The 16,423-nt window shown below is 38.8% G+C and overlaps 1 protein-coding gene across 2 annotated transcripts in view; it reads right to left on the bottom strand.

Moving 5' to 3' along the window:
* The window catches only part of LOC125007701 (vitamin D3 receptor A), a 92,215-nt gene that overhangs the window by 35,367 nt on the left and 40,425 nt on the right, over positions 1–16,423 (bottom strand). For both annotated transcript variants that reach the window (XM_047584444.1, XM_047584452.1), the window contains 2 exons: positions 9,755–9,902; positions 9,354–9,484 (listed from right to left, as the gene is read on the bottom strand). In XM_047584444.1, coding sequence (XP_047440400.1) covers positions 9,354–9,484; positions 9,755–9,900 — 277 coding nt within the window. In that variant the 5' untranslated portion in view covers positions 9,901–9,902. The remainder of the gene's footprint in view (positions 1–9,353; positions 9,485–9,754; positions 9,903–16,423) is intronic.

Here is a 16,423-nt window from a genome sequence, read left to right on the forward strand (position 1 = left end):
AAAATGAACACATGGGTCAGTAATTTTTTTGATTTTTTTTGTTGTTGTTTTGCTAAATGTACGTTAACAATTAAGACAAACTGATTTTGACTTTTTAGTATTTAACTTTCCCTTGGGATGGGAACACATTAAATTCTACAGTGGAAAAAGACAAAATTCTGATGGCACAATGAAAACAATGAAAAGTCACATGAATGCTATAAGTACCAAGCTAATATAGTGTTTGACAATGTTAAAAAAAATAGCTTGGCCACAGCATAGCTGCTTCTAGCCAATAGTTACAACTAATCAAAGTAGGTAAAATGACAACAAAATATTAGCTGAATTTATATAGTCCATTTTAATGATATATTGTGACAGGTAACAAGGTAACATGGACCATATATCTCCTCAAGCTGGCTCACAAAAATGACTTGTCATGTCTGCTGTCTTTTCATTCAGCCAATGCAGCCAGTGTTGGATATTTAAGTGCCTTTTGCCTTGTTCATGCTGCAGGAGTAGACAGTGTCCCAGTGCTGCAGAACAGATTACAAATACAGTTTACCATGACCCTTTTGGGTTTGACTCAATGAGAAGGGCTGGTAGGAATTACTTCCTTACATTACTAAATAATAATAATTATTATAATAATAATGATAATAATAATAATGCAACCCTGTATGTTAGTCTATCCTTCCTTCCCATCATCAAATGTGACACCAGTCTGAGAATATACAATCTAAATGACAGAAAGACTGCCACTGAGGGATTGACATTCGATATATAGTGAGTGTAATGTTGCAATATTATTACACCCATGTTTGTCTTATTGGAAGTTCAAGTTATTGATATGGAGAGGCTATTCTCAAGTTCATTTCATTTCTGCAAAAGACAACACACATCTGGATGTGTGCTGCTGACTGTCATCTGATGGTGTGAAATTATAAAACCTTGAATTACAAGCTGAGCTGAGAAAACTAGCAGTGTGTAGACAGAAGTGACATCTGTAATGAGGTGGTCAGAAGAGTATCCTTCCCTGTTACAACTCTGAAGGACTAATACAATTGCTACTTTATTGCCACTCTAGACTACTGACATGTACTTAGTAGAGTTATACATTATAAATATCATGGCAAGACTTATAAATATCATAGCAAGAAGGCAAATGGGGGCCTTGGAACCTTTTTTTCCCAGCAAGCGTCACTTCCCTGGAACGCAAAATATTTACCCCTGGATAAAACAAAAATGATAAAAGTTGCCAAACCAAAAGTCATACTTTCAGAGGCCAACCATTTTTGTAGTTGAATTGTGGCATTGTAATGATAACACTGAAAGCAAAAATACTGAAGTGAAAATTTACACTCAGTGTTTCTGTTATGCACATCTGGAGTCTGTGGGTCACTGTAGTCACTGCTGGAATGCACTGACCCCCAAATGCCTTGGCCCATTTTACCCCTCTGACTCTTTGCCACACTAAATGATTACCCATAAAGAGCTCAACTGCACGCATGCATGGACGGACAGAAGGACAGACAAACAGACAGCCCATGACTGCAAAGGAGAGATATGGTGTTGTGGCCCGGGTATAAAAGGGATGAGGTCAGCTGGTACAAATACCAGTCCTACGACCAGAAGTCTACAAATAAAATGTCTTACTATCCATATTTTAAGGTAGGGATGGGCCGATCCGATCCACTGAATCGGTATCAAGTCTGGACTGGATCGGGTATCGGATTTTTTTTATTAGAACCCGTCCGATCCAATCCATAAGCCCAAACTATCTCCTATATCCTCAACTTCACTTTGCGCCACATGCCGGTACACTGTTGTCGAGCTGTCCCATGGTTGCCATGCGCCTGTGTTTTTGTCATGTGAACAGAAGCCTGCAAGAGCTGTAGTCATGTCTGCCGTGTGGAATTACTTTACATAGGGCTGGACGATTATAGAAAAAATAATATTCCCGATTATTTTGACAGATATTGAAATCGTGATCGTCAACTGAAGTTGATGCACTTTAGTGTGTTCACGGTGCTTTTACAGCGCAGGAACTTGCAAACACGCACTGCACATTAATCGTTTCCTTCAATTACAGTGTTTTTATGTTCATGAGAATCTAAAATCGAAATCACAATGAAAATTTGATTAATCGTCCAACCCTAACTTTACACTAACAGAGGAGAAAAGTCAAACAGCTGAGTGCAATGAGTGTCTCGAGGGGCTGTTCTGTTCTTGTTTTGGTGCAGCAAATCAGGTGTATAGCCTAGAGTTTTTTTTGTTTGGATTGTGTGTCTCAAGAAGCTTCTACCTACATTATTCTAGTGGAGATGCTCTTATTTTTTGTTAATACATAAAATTATTTATTGCAGCTACAATATCATTGAGGTATGATATGACTTTTCTGTTTATACATTGAAATTATTTAATTTAATTTAAATATTTGCACCAAGTTGCACTTTTATTTCAAACATGAGAATGGTGCAGTGTTTACAAATGCTGGTTACAAACGCTGTTAAAAGCTATGTGAGCTTTAAGTTTTAATGAAGTCACAGAATAACTTCAGCTTTTGGGGACCAGAAGAACTGTTCTGTGATACTGTACTGTGATGATTTTAGATGTCAGTATCAGTATCAAGCAAATTACATCCACACATTATTAACAACTTTTAGAGTGACAAAAACAAATGGTTAAAAACCATTATCGTTATCGGATCATATTGGCTGATCCTCAAGGCTGCAGTATTGGTATCGGATGCGAAAAAGTGATACGGAGCCATCCCTATTTTAAGGACAGTCAATCTAGTTATTGAAAGTTAAAGTATTTTTTCATTTTACATGAATGACTTGCCATTTAAAAAAAACAACTCTGTCCAATCAGACAGATGCACGATTATCACTCATTTTGTTTATCTTATACCCAGTACAAGGTAAAATACTTCCAGACTAAAATACTTTGGACTTCCAGACTTTTTAATTGGATCCAAGTTAAAATTACAGGTATCAAACTTTCCCAATACCATAGTCTGAACCAAACAACCAAATCTTTAATTCAGTTTGCTGCTTATGTGAGGGTTTGTACAGTCAGACCAATTACAGCTAGGCTATTGTTGCAATCAGGAAGAGGAGTAGCACATCAAGTGAGATCAAGTCTTTAATTGAAATATGATCAAACACCTTAACTCTCAAGTAATGCTTATATTTTTTATTTTGGAGGAAGCAATGGCAATCAAAATAAAGAAACAGTGGCAACTAATATCATGGCAATTACATTTTTTATTTCATTAGTTCTCTATTTGAACAGCATTTAAAAGCTGCCTGCCTGAAGTGGGTAGATGTCATGTCCGAGGAATACGTGCCTAAAAACCAATAAATACCAAGAGTAGGGAAGCGTTGTAGGTGATGATGACAGATTATTATGTCATGCTAAGTTCTTTAGTGAGATAAATCTGTACAATGATTTAAAAAAAAAAATGTGAACCTTGTTTTAGACTCGTAGATGCAATAAAGACCTTAATGCTTTAATAGAAATTTTATTGCGTGTTTAATGTGTCACCAACTATTATTACATTAAAACAGATGCGGCAATGTCATATGGCAACGTAACTTTGACAATGGTAAGTACATATTTGGATCAAAGTTATACGTATACCACATAAATACATGTTATAGTATTCAAGAGACCCACGTAATTACATAGATGACCATAAATAAATGGTGCTCAGATCACCACTTCACACAAATATAGTTGTTTACAGCTTCCAGAAAAACAACCAGTATTCAGTGTGAACTGGATTTTCACTGATAGCACTCTGGATTGCAACCACACAAGTCGCATTACATAATCGCATGTGGTGATCCAAAAAACAACAGCAGCAACTACTACAGACTTAAAAAGGCAACTGAATGACTGCCTGCTTAGCTAACCAGGATTTAGTTGGCTTTCATCTCTTTTTACCCACTGTCATTAATTAGGGTTTGGCTGCACTTCAGTATCCATCGAGTTCTATGCCAGGAACAGACTGCCTACAACCACTGCTTGTGGTGAGGACATCCAAGTATGCAGGACATTGCTCAATGGTGAATAGGCACAGTTTGGTCAAAGTTAGGCACAAGTCGTCAAAGCAGCTATTCTAAGGCCATGACACGACTGGACCAGTTGGTTTCCAGCCAAGTTTGAACACTGGATGGCATCATTAAGGCAGAGGTCCACAAAACAACAACAGACCGTCAAAGGAACATCTTGACCACCCCACAGCACTTGGCAGACATGCAACAGCTTGTCAAAAGAAGGTTTGCTGTTTGGAAAGAGACTGATTGGATGTGGTGCCCTACATGGCAGAAGGGGGCAAAGAAAGAAAGAAAGAAAGAAAGAAAGAAAGAAAGAAAGAAAGAAAGAAAGAAAGAATGGCAAACACTGAGACAGGGATTCATTTAAAAAAAAGCTGGTTTTGGGCAACACCAGTCTAGCCAGAAACACTGGCAAAGAGAGGAAGGTATAGCGCCAGAGGTCCAATGCGGACTTACCAACTAGCTGACTGACCTGCTAAACACAACGAAGACCTCTCCCACTCAGATTTGGTGTGATATATATCAGGTACAACATTAAAACCACTGACATTGACCATCTTGTGACAATATAATGTTCTGCTGGGAAATGTTTGAACCTGGCACCTAGACCAGACCAGGCACTACCACAACATATCAATTGCTGCATTTCACATTCACAATGAAAAACTGATGATGGAAACACCTACATTTCGAAAACCTCAATATTGATGTGGAAGTTTATTGCAAAAGTGCAATGGAAACATTTTTTGCCCCAATTCCCCATCACCAGCATCACTGGAGATGACTTTACGAGAGTTACAGCTCATTTGCAAAACAACTTTCAATGGATACATGTACAAAGCGCAATTGTACTTTATCGAAATTTCAGTAATATTTACTCACTTTTACTTGGCTTAAAACTGTAATGGACTTGCAACTAATGACACTCCTTGCTAGCAGCAGCCATCCTCAGCAGGATGAGGCTGACGCACACACAAAACCACTTTAGGAACAAAAACATGCAGAAGATCAAAAGGTGTTGACATGGCCTCCAAATTCACTAGCAAACTGATCAAGTATCTTTGGAATGATCCACAGAGGTCCGTGCCCTCAACCCACAGGACCCAAAGACCCCCACAAACAACTTTCTGTTGCCAGACACCACAGGACACCCTCAGAAGACCCATGTCCATTCTCCAATGAGTCACAACTGTTTTGGTGGCACAAAGGAGACCTACAAAATATTGGGATTATAACACAATCATAATACAATGGATGGGCAATCTAACCAGATTACCTCGGGCATTTACGGTTGGGCATTTACACTTGACAGAGAAAACTGCACACTAAAGAGACAATGAGTGCATATCAATCTTTAGATAAGACTTAATTTGACTTCAATATGACTGCTAATCAACAAGAGGATATTCATTTTTAACGAATCAACACACGGACACACTCTAGCTTTCGTCATAACAGATTATTGATTTATTTCTATTGAGATATAAACTTGGCATGGCTTTAAACAGATGCACAAGGCCACATGAACAAAGAGTAGGGCTCTTGGATTATTTGTTTTCTTAATGTAGCTGCACAACACAGTTGGCACTGCATATGTAGCAGCCGTAATAGTTTTTTTCAAGTTCACATGTTTCTGGACAAAGGGGAATTTAATAGAGAAAATGGAAAAGAACAAAGCCATAAAAAATGACTGGGACGCATTTGTCTAAACAACGGTGAGTCTGTTTTTTTAAAGAAATCTATACCGATTTGTACTCTATAAACTAAAGCTGAGCATAATGGCCAAATAAAAATTGTTAGCTGCATGTGCAAAAGAGCACAGAAGTATGTGTGGTTATTTTGAAGCTGCATGGTAGTTGTTGTGCAAGATTTAATGAATGCAACCTGTATATCTTAATAACATAACATTTTTATGATGCATGCTTCTCCAAACACAAACTGCAGATGAACAAATACTATACCAGATGCCTGGAGACAACCAGGTTGCAAGTTAATAATCTAACTGAATTTCATTTTTAATGTCAAGGAGTTGCTAGCATTTCATCCTCCTACACAGTCCCATGAAGTTGGAATAAAATATTTTGTACATCTATTGTCATAATGTGATTTATTCTTGATAAATAAAGTATATATCTTCTCAAAATGCCATTAATTAATGCTCAGTAGGTAGAGTGGGTTGTCCATGAACTGAAGGGTTAGCGGTTCGATCCCCCGAGTGTGCCATATGCCGAAGGGTCCTTGAGCAAGACGCTGAATCCCAGTGCTCCCAGTGCAACTGGCACTGGTGGATGTGTCTCTGACTGTAAAAGTGCTTTGAGTACCTATGAGTAGGTAGAAAAGCGCTATACAAGAGCAAGACCATTTACCATAATAATCAAAAAAGGAATGTGTCAGAAACAAAGTTACTCCAACTTTATGAGGACACCATTTAATTTCAGCAGCACTATGGAACAACACAGTTGCAGCTGAGTTCAATGCAACATTTTTGAACAGAGATATGTTATTGTGGAGGTGGTGAGGTTTTGAACAGACAATATAGATCTCTAGGCCGTTTGTGCACATACAGAAATTTATTTTTCCACAATGAAAGGTGTAGAGGAGGCGTAATACTCAGTAGTGAGTACAGTGGGATTCTTTCTGCCCATGAACCTGTGTACTTGGTGTGACAAACAAAGAGACCATTTTATCCTCTCCCTCGCTCCCTCTCTATTCTGGCTCGTTCGTTCTTCTCACATCTTTTCTCAATGAAACACAGACACACCAGTGTAATATGGCTATTTCTGGTCAGCGTGGCCGTTATCACTAGCCCGAACCCTGCCCTGCATCATCCCTGTTTCACACAAACACACATACAGTCTGTTTGTGAATGAAATGTGTGCTGGACCATTGTGTGTTTCTTTGAAGAAAGAGAGCCATTGTTAAATGGGAATGTAACTCCTGCAGGCTTGTAGGCTTGCAGGCTTGCTTCCTTGCTTGCTTGCTTGCTTGCTTCCTTCCTTCCCTCCCCCTCTCTCATTCTCTTCTTGTGATCTAGGACTTGTTCTGGTTATGCTAATGCACTGCTGTTTATGGTATTTCTTTCTAGTGAGCCTGGGTTAGCTGCCAGAATTCCAATACAAACTTGGCAAGCAAAGTGGTGCTTTGTCACTCTTTTATTTAAAGAAAAAAGAAAAGGGCTGCAGCAGGACTAATAATGTCATAAACGCTACATAATGTAATCATTTAGAAAAGGCAGAATAGAAATGCCCCTCTATGGTAGTCATTATGAATCCATTGTGACAAGGTGTCATTGTGCATTAACAAAAAGTGATGTGAGGTCTCATTCTCTGTTCACAGCACCTTCATCTTGTATTACACCCAGGCCTCATATTGTATAAATAACCAACAAAGAAAAGAGTAGAAGACTATCAAGCTACCTTTTTAACACAGTTTTCCATATGGCACCACCAACCTCATGCATATCCACACCTGTCTGTCCCCTATTGAATTATACATTGATTTCAACTCAATTCAACTTAAGATAGAAGTGTAAGATATTTTTTTTGGTCCTTTGCAGTTTCAATGTGGAGCTGAATAAAGGGTTTTTCGTCTCTGCATTCCACTAACTGGCTTTATGTGTTAGAAATTGTGGCACCGTCAAAAAACACAAAACAGAAAGTCATTTTATGCGATGGTGGCTGTGGTTTTCACAGATATGGAAGTAGCATCAGAGCAGCTTTTTTACAGTAAGTCACACATATAAATGAATATGAATGTCACATTCTGTCTTATTATTACCCTCAGTATCAGTCTTATCTAGAGTTTTATATCAGCTTAAGGGTTTGAGTGAAAAGTTGAATGAAAAATGAATTTCTTATTTGTGTGAATTTGGGTTTCTTATACTACTTCAGTATAGATCCTTCTTCACAAAGGGAGAAGCTTCATTGTAATGTTTTACTCCACAGTATAGATATAGTATAGATGTTTTTTGAGGGGTGGGGATTAACTGGACCAAACAAACTTGACCAATCAAACACTATAGCTTGTAAATGGCGGTTAGCATATTTCAATGGACTGTTTTGGCAAGAATGGACAAGGGAAACACATATTTTAGGGAATATACTAATACACTCACTCCCCGAGACCAAAAAGTTGACTCTGACTGATGTTACTATATTCACCGACCTCTAGACTCCCACTCACTGGATGGACAATTTGACCAAAGGAGGACACAGAGGGGACGAAGTCTGGTCTGTCTTTATCAAGTGAAGCCTCTCCAACAAAGATATTACAAGAAGTAAGTGGAAACACTGTGGAGGGTAATGCAGTAAAGGCAACTTTGCACATTTGATTTAGTCTAACCCAGAACATTTTCCAGGCTGAAACTCATGATGCATTACATATTAATCTTATCTGATAAGAAGTATGTGTGTTTTTAACTGTTTAACTCACTCCAATCCTTTCTTTTAATCACCAAAGCCAAACCAAGTTGTCTACATGTATGTGATAAAGCTTCTGGCACCAAAATATACAGCAAGACGACATTTTCCTGGTTGAAAGTCACAGTGTTCACCTCAAACTTCCCTCTGTTTTGCCTCCAGTTAACATTGTGACATCAGTGAGGTAGGCCACTCACTGACTTTGATATACTGCTGCATTGTTGTGTCTCCTGTTCATCTCGTTATATATATCCTTCCATTATTGCCACAAACCTCTAACTTCATTCATCAAGAAATTAAGTTAGAGTAATGAGACAACTCAAGGAAATCTGACCAAAGAAGTGCAAAGAAGTTGACGTGGCCAGCAATATAACTGTGCTTAGATTTATTTGGTAATGCAAGTTCTCAAATATTCTTTATTTTACATGTCAGAACTCTTTTAAATGTTTTTAAATGGAAATGAAAATATGACTATTTTTATATGTTCTCCTGGAATTTTAAACCCCAATATGTATGCAGTAGGTCCTTTCACATCCAGCAAACATCCTTAATTATTTTTCTGGAATGGGCCTCTTCAGAACAACAACAATGAATGGCAAAAACAATAAATATAAAACATACTTATTTAGTGAAATACGGTAAGCACAATTAATTCAGTACAATTGCAGCCATGCTTGACAATTTTTGTTGTTGATTTGACTTGAAAAATTTCTTAAATGATGTGACAGAACATAGATAGTACTGGGTTTTTGTTAGGCACTGTTACTTATTAATTTCAGTTAATCAGATAATCAGACTCAACACATTTCCATTATCAAATAATAACTGTGAAAACACCAAGCTATGGCAGCAGCACAGATAGAATGAGATGAATCAGCAAAGGTCAACTCACATTCTTTCATCATGCCAATGTCAATGCAGCGCTTGAGACGACAGGCCTGGCAGTGACGTCGGTTGTCCTTGGTGATGGTGCAGCTTCCATTGAATGGACAGGTGAAGGAGGCTTTACGTTTCATGCTGCGCCTACAGGAGTGAATCAAAATAAAGACACTTTGATACTTTGACACTTGTTGATACAAGTAATTACAATGTAATTACACAGAACTAATGATGTTCTGCAGGTGTAGAAATGAGCAGGTTCAACTACAAGCAAAATAAAAACAAAGCGATGAATAAAGCAAACACGATGCATATCGAAAGTTCCTGATCCAAAGGGAAATATGGACACATCCCATTCAACAGAAACACTCAGTCACTAAACCACAAAATATGAAACGCAGCAACAACACTCACCTGAAGAAGCCCTTGCAGCCCTCACAGGTCATGGCATTGAAGTGGAAGCCAGTGGCCTTGTCCCCGCACACCCCACAGATCCGCGGGGCATTGCGATCGAACTCGTCCGGTCCGACCACTGACGTCGTCACCGTCATGGGCTCCATCACTGAGGAGAAAAGGGAAAAAGACATTTAAACCTGTTAAACGCTGTCAGTCTGTCCCCTTGTTTCTACGCAGACATTTAAAACCTTAAAAAAAAAAAAAAAAAAAAAAAGGAAAATTGAGGAACTTTGCACACATCCATGGCTATCACCAACCTTGTTTTGTTTCCCCTATCTGTGAGCTGTGCGGGAGTAAGCAAGTGTGTGCTGGATGGGGAGGTGTGCATTTCACTCTTATACAAACAGGTACCCGGCGATTAGCATATTTAGTAAACGGCACTGACAGCCACACTGCTTATAACAACTATTCGTTATTGAATAGTTAGCAGGCACAGGTACATACATACAAATGCACACACATCCACAAAACCTTAAGTTTAAAACATTTGACAGTAGAGAATTAATGACAGAAAATAGTCATTTGCCAGAAACTAAGAACGGAAACGACTGATGCATTTAATAAGATCAAGATGAAATTGCCCCACCCCACACACACACACACACACACACACACACACACACACACACACACACACACACACACACACACACACACACACACACACACACACACACACACACACACCCCCATCTGGTCACCCCCTATGAGATAAACAGCAGCAGAGAAACATGCACCAACAGGCAACTGTGAGCACAATCATTCATATTAATTTTTTCCCCCCAAATGCCTCTGTCTGAAGCCTGAAAGAAAAAAATAATATTCTGTAAGAGTTTTGTAAGGGTGATAAAATATATTGAAAGTTCTGAAACTGAAGAAACATTCATGTGGAAACAGAAAAAAATAGAAGATCCACTAAGGGATGTCATTCATTAGCCTCATAATATAATTGCAATGCCCAAGACTTAAATTTAGGCTTTTGTTTGATTTGTTTAATTTATTTTGATTTGTTTAATTGCACATTGAAGATAGTAAACAAAAACGGTATAAAAATGGTTTATTGTTGTGCAGGAGAGATGGAATCCAAGAAAGCAAAATGTATCTACAAATGTAAAGTAAAATTAAACTATAAATAAGAAAAAGAAACAAAAAATATAAAAAGGTACAAATCACTGTTTGTGTGTACAGTGTGTAAAATCAGAAAGAAAAAAGTAAAACAGAAAATTGAAGTACAAAAATTCATTATATATAACAGATGATTTAAAAAGCTACAAATCTTGGCTCGAAAATGACATTTTCAATAGTTTTTTAAACAATGACAGCATACACATTGCTTATAGAGACACAGCTAAATTGCTTCAATGGAAAGGCCCTATTAATTTTAAGTAGGGTTGGGCATCGTTTGGATTTTAACATTCCGATTCCGATTCTCAATTCCGATTCCTGTTCTAAACGTTTTCGATTCTTTGAGGTGTAGGTCAACAGGTCACAAATACTTCACAAGAGAATTTTTTCATTTGAAAAAGCCTTTACACAGGCCATTTTTATTTATTCACACTTGGCAATTGACCTGAGATTTTATCCGATTTTTATCGTATTTTCGCTCTGACGCTGATGTATCTGCCTGTTACATTGCGACTAGGGATGCACCGATCTGCCTTTTTCACCACCGATACCGTTATCGGAGTTTTAGTATCGGCCGATACCGATCCGATACTGATACAGAAAAACAGCACAGAATTATGGTAACAAACGCTAAGTTTCATTGTGTGGAAAAGACTGGGATCATTCTTTTGTGCAAGGCAACATCAGACTTGATTTAAACATTTCTTTTCTATTTCTTAAAAAACAAATAATCAGATATAAATGTACTGAATTATTTATTTAATAACTGTACCCCTAAAACAATCTTAACCATAAAAATATAACAAGTGTAACTGGTTCAGGCAGTGCAATTAGGGATTCAAAATCCAATGTAAACTTAAATAAATATTAAATAATAAATAAAGGAGCTGAAATTGAGAAAAAAAACAATAGCTTCACTAGCTTGGTTGGTAGACTTCCAAAATAAATAGCAATCAGCTCTTAATATAGTTTAGTGCAAATGGGTATTAAACATCCATTACAAAAGCATCTGAACAAAACATTTATAAAAAGATATTGCATGTAGCTGTGGAGTTTGTTAGCTGAGGTAATGTAAAATATGTTAGCAAGAGAGATCATATGACTCCAGTATTAGCTTCTCTTCATTGGCTCCCTTTAAAATCTAGAATTGAATTTAAAATCCTCCTCCTAACATACAAGGCCCTGAAAGGCCTAGCTCCATCATATCTGAAAGACCTCATGGACCATATTGTCCCAAAAGATCACTACAATCTCAAAATGCAGGTCTGCTTGTGGTTCCTAGAGTTTCTAAAAGTAGAATGGGAGGTAGAGCCTTCAGTTATCAGGCTCCTCTCCTGTGGAACCAGCTCCCAGTTTGGGTTTGGGAGGCAGACACAGTCTCTACGTTTAAGGTCAGGCTTAAGACTTTCCTTTTTGACAAAGCTTATAGTTAGGGCTGGACTTAACCATCCCTTAGTTATGCTGCTATAGGCCTAGGCTGCAGGGGGACGATGCACTGAGGACATGTCCTCTCTTCTTTCTTCTTTGGCTCCTGTCCTCTAATCTCTTATCATTTATTTTCTGTCTCTTATAATTTATTTTCTATTACTAACTGCTGTGTCTGACTCCCCCAGCAAAGTACAGGCACTCAACACTATACATACTATATAACAGGAAAAACACAATCTACTATATACATGTTATTTACAGAATTATAAAAAAAAGTGAATTGAAACAAAAAAGTGTATGCACGGAGGGAAAAGAAATAATGTACACATGCAGATGAGGAGCTGAACAGGCGTATGGCTTGAGGCAGGAAAGACTCCCTGTAGCGCTCTTTGAGCGTTCTTTGTCTGAGTCTCTTGGAGAAGGAGCTCCGTTGTCTGTCTATCGTCCGGTGGAGAGGGTGGTCAGGATTATCCATGACCGATAACAGTTTAAGTGTCCTCCTCTCCACCACCACCTCAAAAGTTTCCTGTGTGCAGCCAATGACAGATCCAGCCTTCCTGATCAGTTTATTCAGTCTATTGGAATCACTGGCTGCAATGCTGTTCCCCAGCAGACCACAGCAGAGAAAAGGGTGCTGGCAACGACAGACTGGTAGAAGATCTCCAGCATCTTATCGCACACGTTGAAGGATCTCAGCTTCCTCAGGAAGTAGAGTCTGCTGCAGGCCTACTGGTACACAGCTGTACTGTTGGTCCTCCAGTTCAATCTGTTATCGATGGTCACTCCCAGGTATTTGTACTCCTCCACCACATCCACATCCCTGCCAAGGATGCTGAGGGGCTGAGGAGCTCTTCTCTTCCTCCTGAAGTCAATCACTATCTCTTTGGTCTCGCCCACATCAAGCACCAGATGATTCCTTCCAGTCAACCCCACAAATCTGTCCACCAGTCCTCTATACCCCTCCTCATCCCATCCACCGCTTATACACCCCTCAACTGCAGAGTCATCAGAAAATTTCTGGATGTTACATGAGTTGTGCTGAAAGTCAGTGGTGCATAAGGTGAACAGGAAAGGAGTGAGTACCCTGTGGGGCTCCCACGCTACTCACAACCACATCAGACAGGACACTTCCCAGATGCACAAACTGTGGCCTGTCTGTCAGGTAGTCAGTGATCCAGGAGACAGTGGATGCACCAACACCCATCGATCACACCTTCCCACCCAGCACCAAAGGCTGGATGGTGTTGAAGGCGCTGGAGAAATCAAAGAAAGTGATTCTCACTGAGCCTCCACCACCATCCAGGTATGAGTGAGCAGATAGATGACAGCATCATCCACCCCCAGACTCGTCTGGGAACTGGTTCTCAGTGCCCAACCCTAATTTTAAGGTGTACTGATTAAGAGATTAAATCTGACAATGTGGTAGATAAAAGTCTTTAGAATGTCTTGTATGATGTGAATAAATGTATGAGAAAAAATTTAAAAAACGTAAATGGCAAATCATGAGGAAAATGTACATACTTATACATAAACACACAGCTTTGGAAATATACATATTTGAAACTAATAACAGATTAAATTATGTTCACATTTTAACTTAGAATGTGCAGGCCAAGCCACAAAGAGAAGCAGAGAAGACCAAATAATAACATAGACAGTAATTTTTTCATGTCAAGCCAAGACGAAGGAACAAGTAAGAACAAAAGAGGGAAATGGCAAGATAACTGCAGATGCAAGGAAACTATTAAAGACATTACAAAGGATGGAAAAGTCCAATTTAGGGTAATAACACTGCAGAGATAGAGGTCAAGCAAGGGGTAGACATCTCCAAATGAGGACGAAGTGACGATGGCTATGGATGCTATGAACTTAAGCACAGCACATGTCACGTGGCTGCAGAATATAGCCTGTGGGAAGATTCACAAAGAAGACTACTCTATAAGAAACAAGGATAAAACGATAGGTGTAATTTGCAGAGGAGTGAATGAATGATGAAAGAAAAAGTGTGTAGATGCAAGTACGAGTAAACACAAACATAGTCTGACTCATTAAACTTCATTGCATCCTTGCAAGATGTAAGCTTCAACTCAGGCTCCCAGGATGATGCACATTTAAAACACACGAGCTAGGGCCATCTGGATGTAAAGCATCAGCTACTGGAACACACAATGGGAAAGCATGACACACACTAGAGTGGACACACACTGGTGGAATATTACTTTAATACATGTTGACTACCTATGCCAGGCTTGTGCGTGTATATGTATGCGACTGATCTCAGAGGAGCACCAATGCGCACACAAAAGCAAAACAGCATTAGCCATTAGTCACGTCACAAAAACAGCTTTGTTTATCAATGCAGCAGCAGGTGAATAATGAAATTATTAGAGAGGGCAAAATAGGGAGAGCTCAACAACAAACAAAACTGTCCAGTAGAGTAGAACTGGGTATTGTACCTATGATATGATGTGATGTTACAAACCACTTACCAAACCATCTTCATACCTTGTATGGATGATAAAATGGTTGTCAGATTGATTATTTGTCTATTTTCTATATTTGTCTAACACCATTAGCTGCTCTAAGAACTTCCAGAGTAATTTCCCATTTAATATTGTGAAAATACTGACATGATCATCCAGATTTTAAATCTTAAATATCAGCCTTGTTTAGTAGTTATTAGGGTCCAGAATTAAGGTTGGACGATTAATCGAATTTTAAACGCAATTTCGATTTTGGCTTCTCATGATCATAAAAACACTGTTATCTATAAAACAGTTAATGTGCCGCGCGGCGTGTCTGCAAGTTCCTGCGCTGTAAAAGCACCTTGTATGCACCTCTGTTGCATGCAGCTGCAGCAAGCGTGTGACGTGTGCGGATCAATTGTGGAACGAGTGTTTGACAACATGGCAGAAAACCAGCCTGACCCTTTAGTTGAAAAGAAAGGTAGGACAACTTCGAGACATTTTGGATTCAAAATTGTCGGAAGTGGAGCAGAAGGAGATTGTTTGCAAAGTCTGTCATGACGTCGTGTCTGCAACACGATAAATTCATTTAACCATGTAAAGTTCTGCCATAAAGCGGTCTATGACAAAATATTGAAGGAGCAAAATACCCAAAAAAAGCGAGTCATCGTCAGCCACCGCCACCACAACACAGTCCTCCATTGAGAACACTCTTTACAATGCCACTTCATATCCCACTGGCTCCCGGCGACAGCAAGAGATAACGGAGGCTGTGACATTTATGCTATAAAAATTTTTGGTGGTTTAATAAATACTTTTTTGGAAATCAATGAATAATCGTGTTTATTATTTTTTACATCATCGCCCAGCCCTATCCAGAATAGTCTTCATGTTGATCTGTAAACATCTGACACCATAAAAAAGACCTGGTAATGTTCGTTCATGAATAGACAAATTTCTTCATCGATTGTCTTGAGGGGTGATTAGCCAGTGTTTGAGCTAGCTATTTTGTTACTGGCTACTGGTCACCTCGTATCTTCTCTACAGCCTTGTGACTGCTATCATGCACTGTACATAGAGGTCCTGCTGATGCTGACACAATAACAAACCCCAATGCTACATCAAGAGTATTGCCAAATACTCAACACCAACATTTACAAACTTTCCATTTTCCAACTTAGCTCACAAAAAGAATTCCCACTTCAAAGTTAGATCCTGAGGGTGTGCATGCGCAGACTGGTGTACATACGCAAAGCAGAAGAGGAAGATTCTCATACAGACTCTCCCTAGTGTTTGTAATGTTAACCATTATTCATTTTAAACAAACCAACTCAAGAAACATTTCAGGTGTCATGGCAAGTGCAGTCCATCATCCTTGAAATTACCTCTTTCTAAATGAAGTATGTGTGTTTCATTCCTCTTTTTCTCTTTCCCTCGTGTTTGAGGGCAGATTAGAGTAGAGCAGCTCTATCTGTTTATGCTGATGCTATTTTCCTTCATGCAAAAGTGTATCTGAGTGCCATCTAATCATGTTAAATTCATAAACCCCCTCTTAACATGTAAAAAGTACCATCGATGAGGCAGTATATTTACACCACGTCATTATAAA

The sequence above is a fragment of the Mugil cephalus genome, chromosome 1 (assembly GCF_022458985.1).
Source record: "Mugil cephalus isolate CIBA_MC_2020 chromosome 1, CIBA_Mcephalus_1.1, whole genome shotgun sequence".
Taxonomy (NCBI): domain Eukaryota; kingdom Metazoa; phylum Chordata; class Actinopteri; order Mugiliformes; family Mugilidae; genus Mugil; species Mugil cephalus.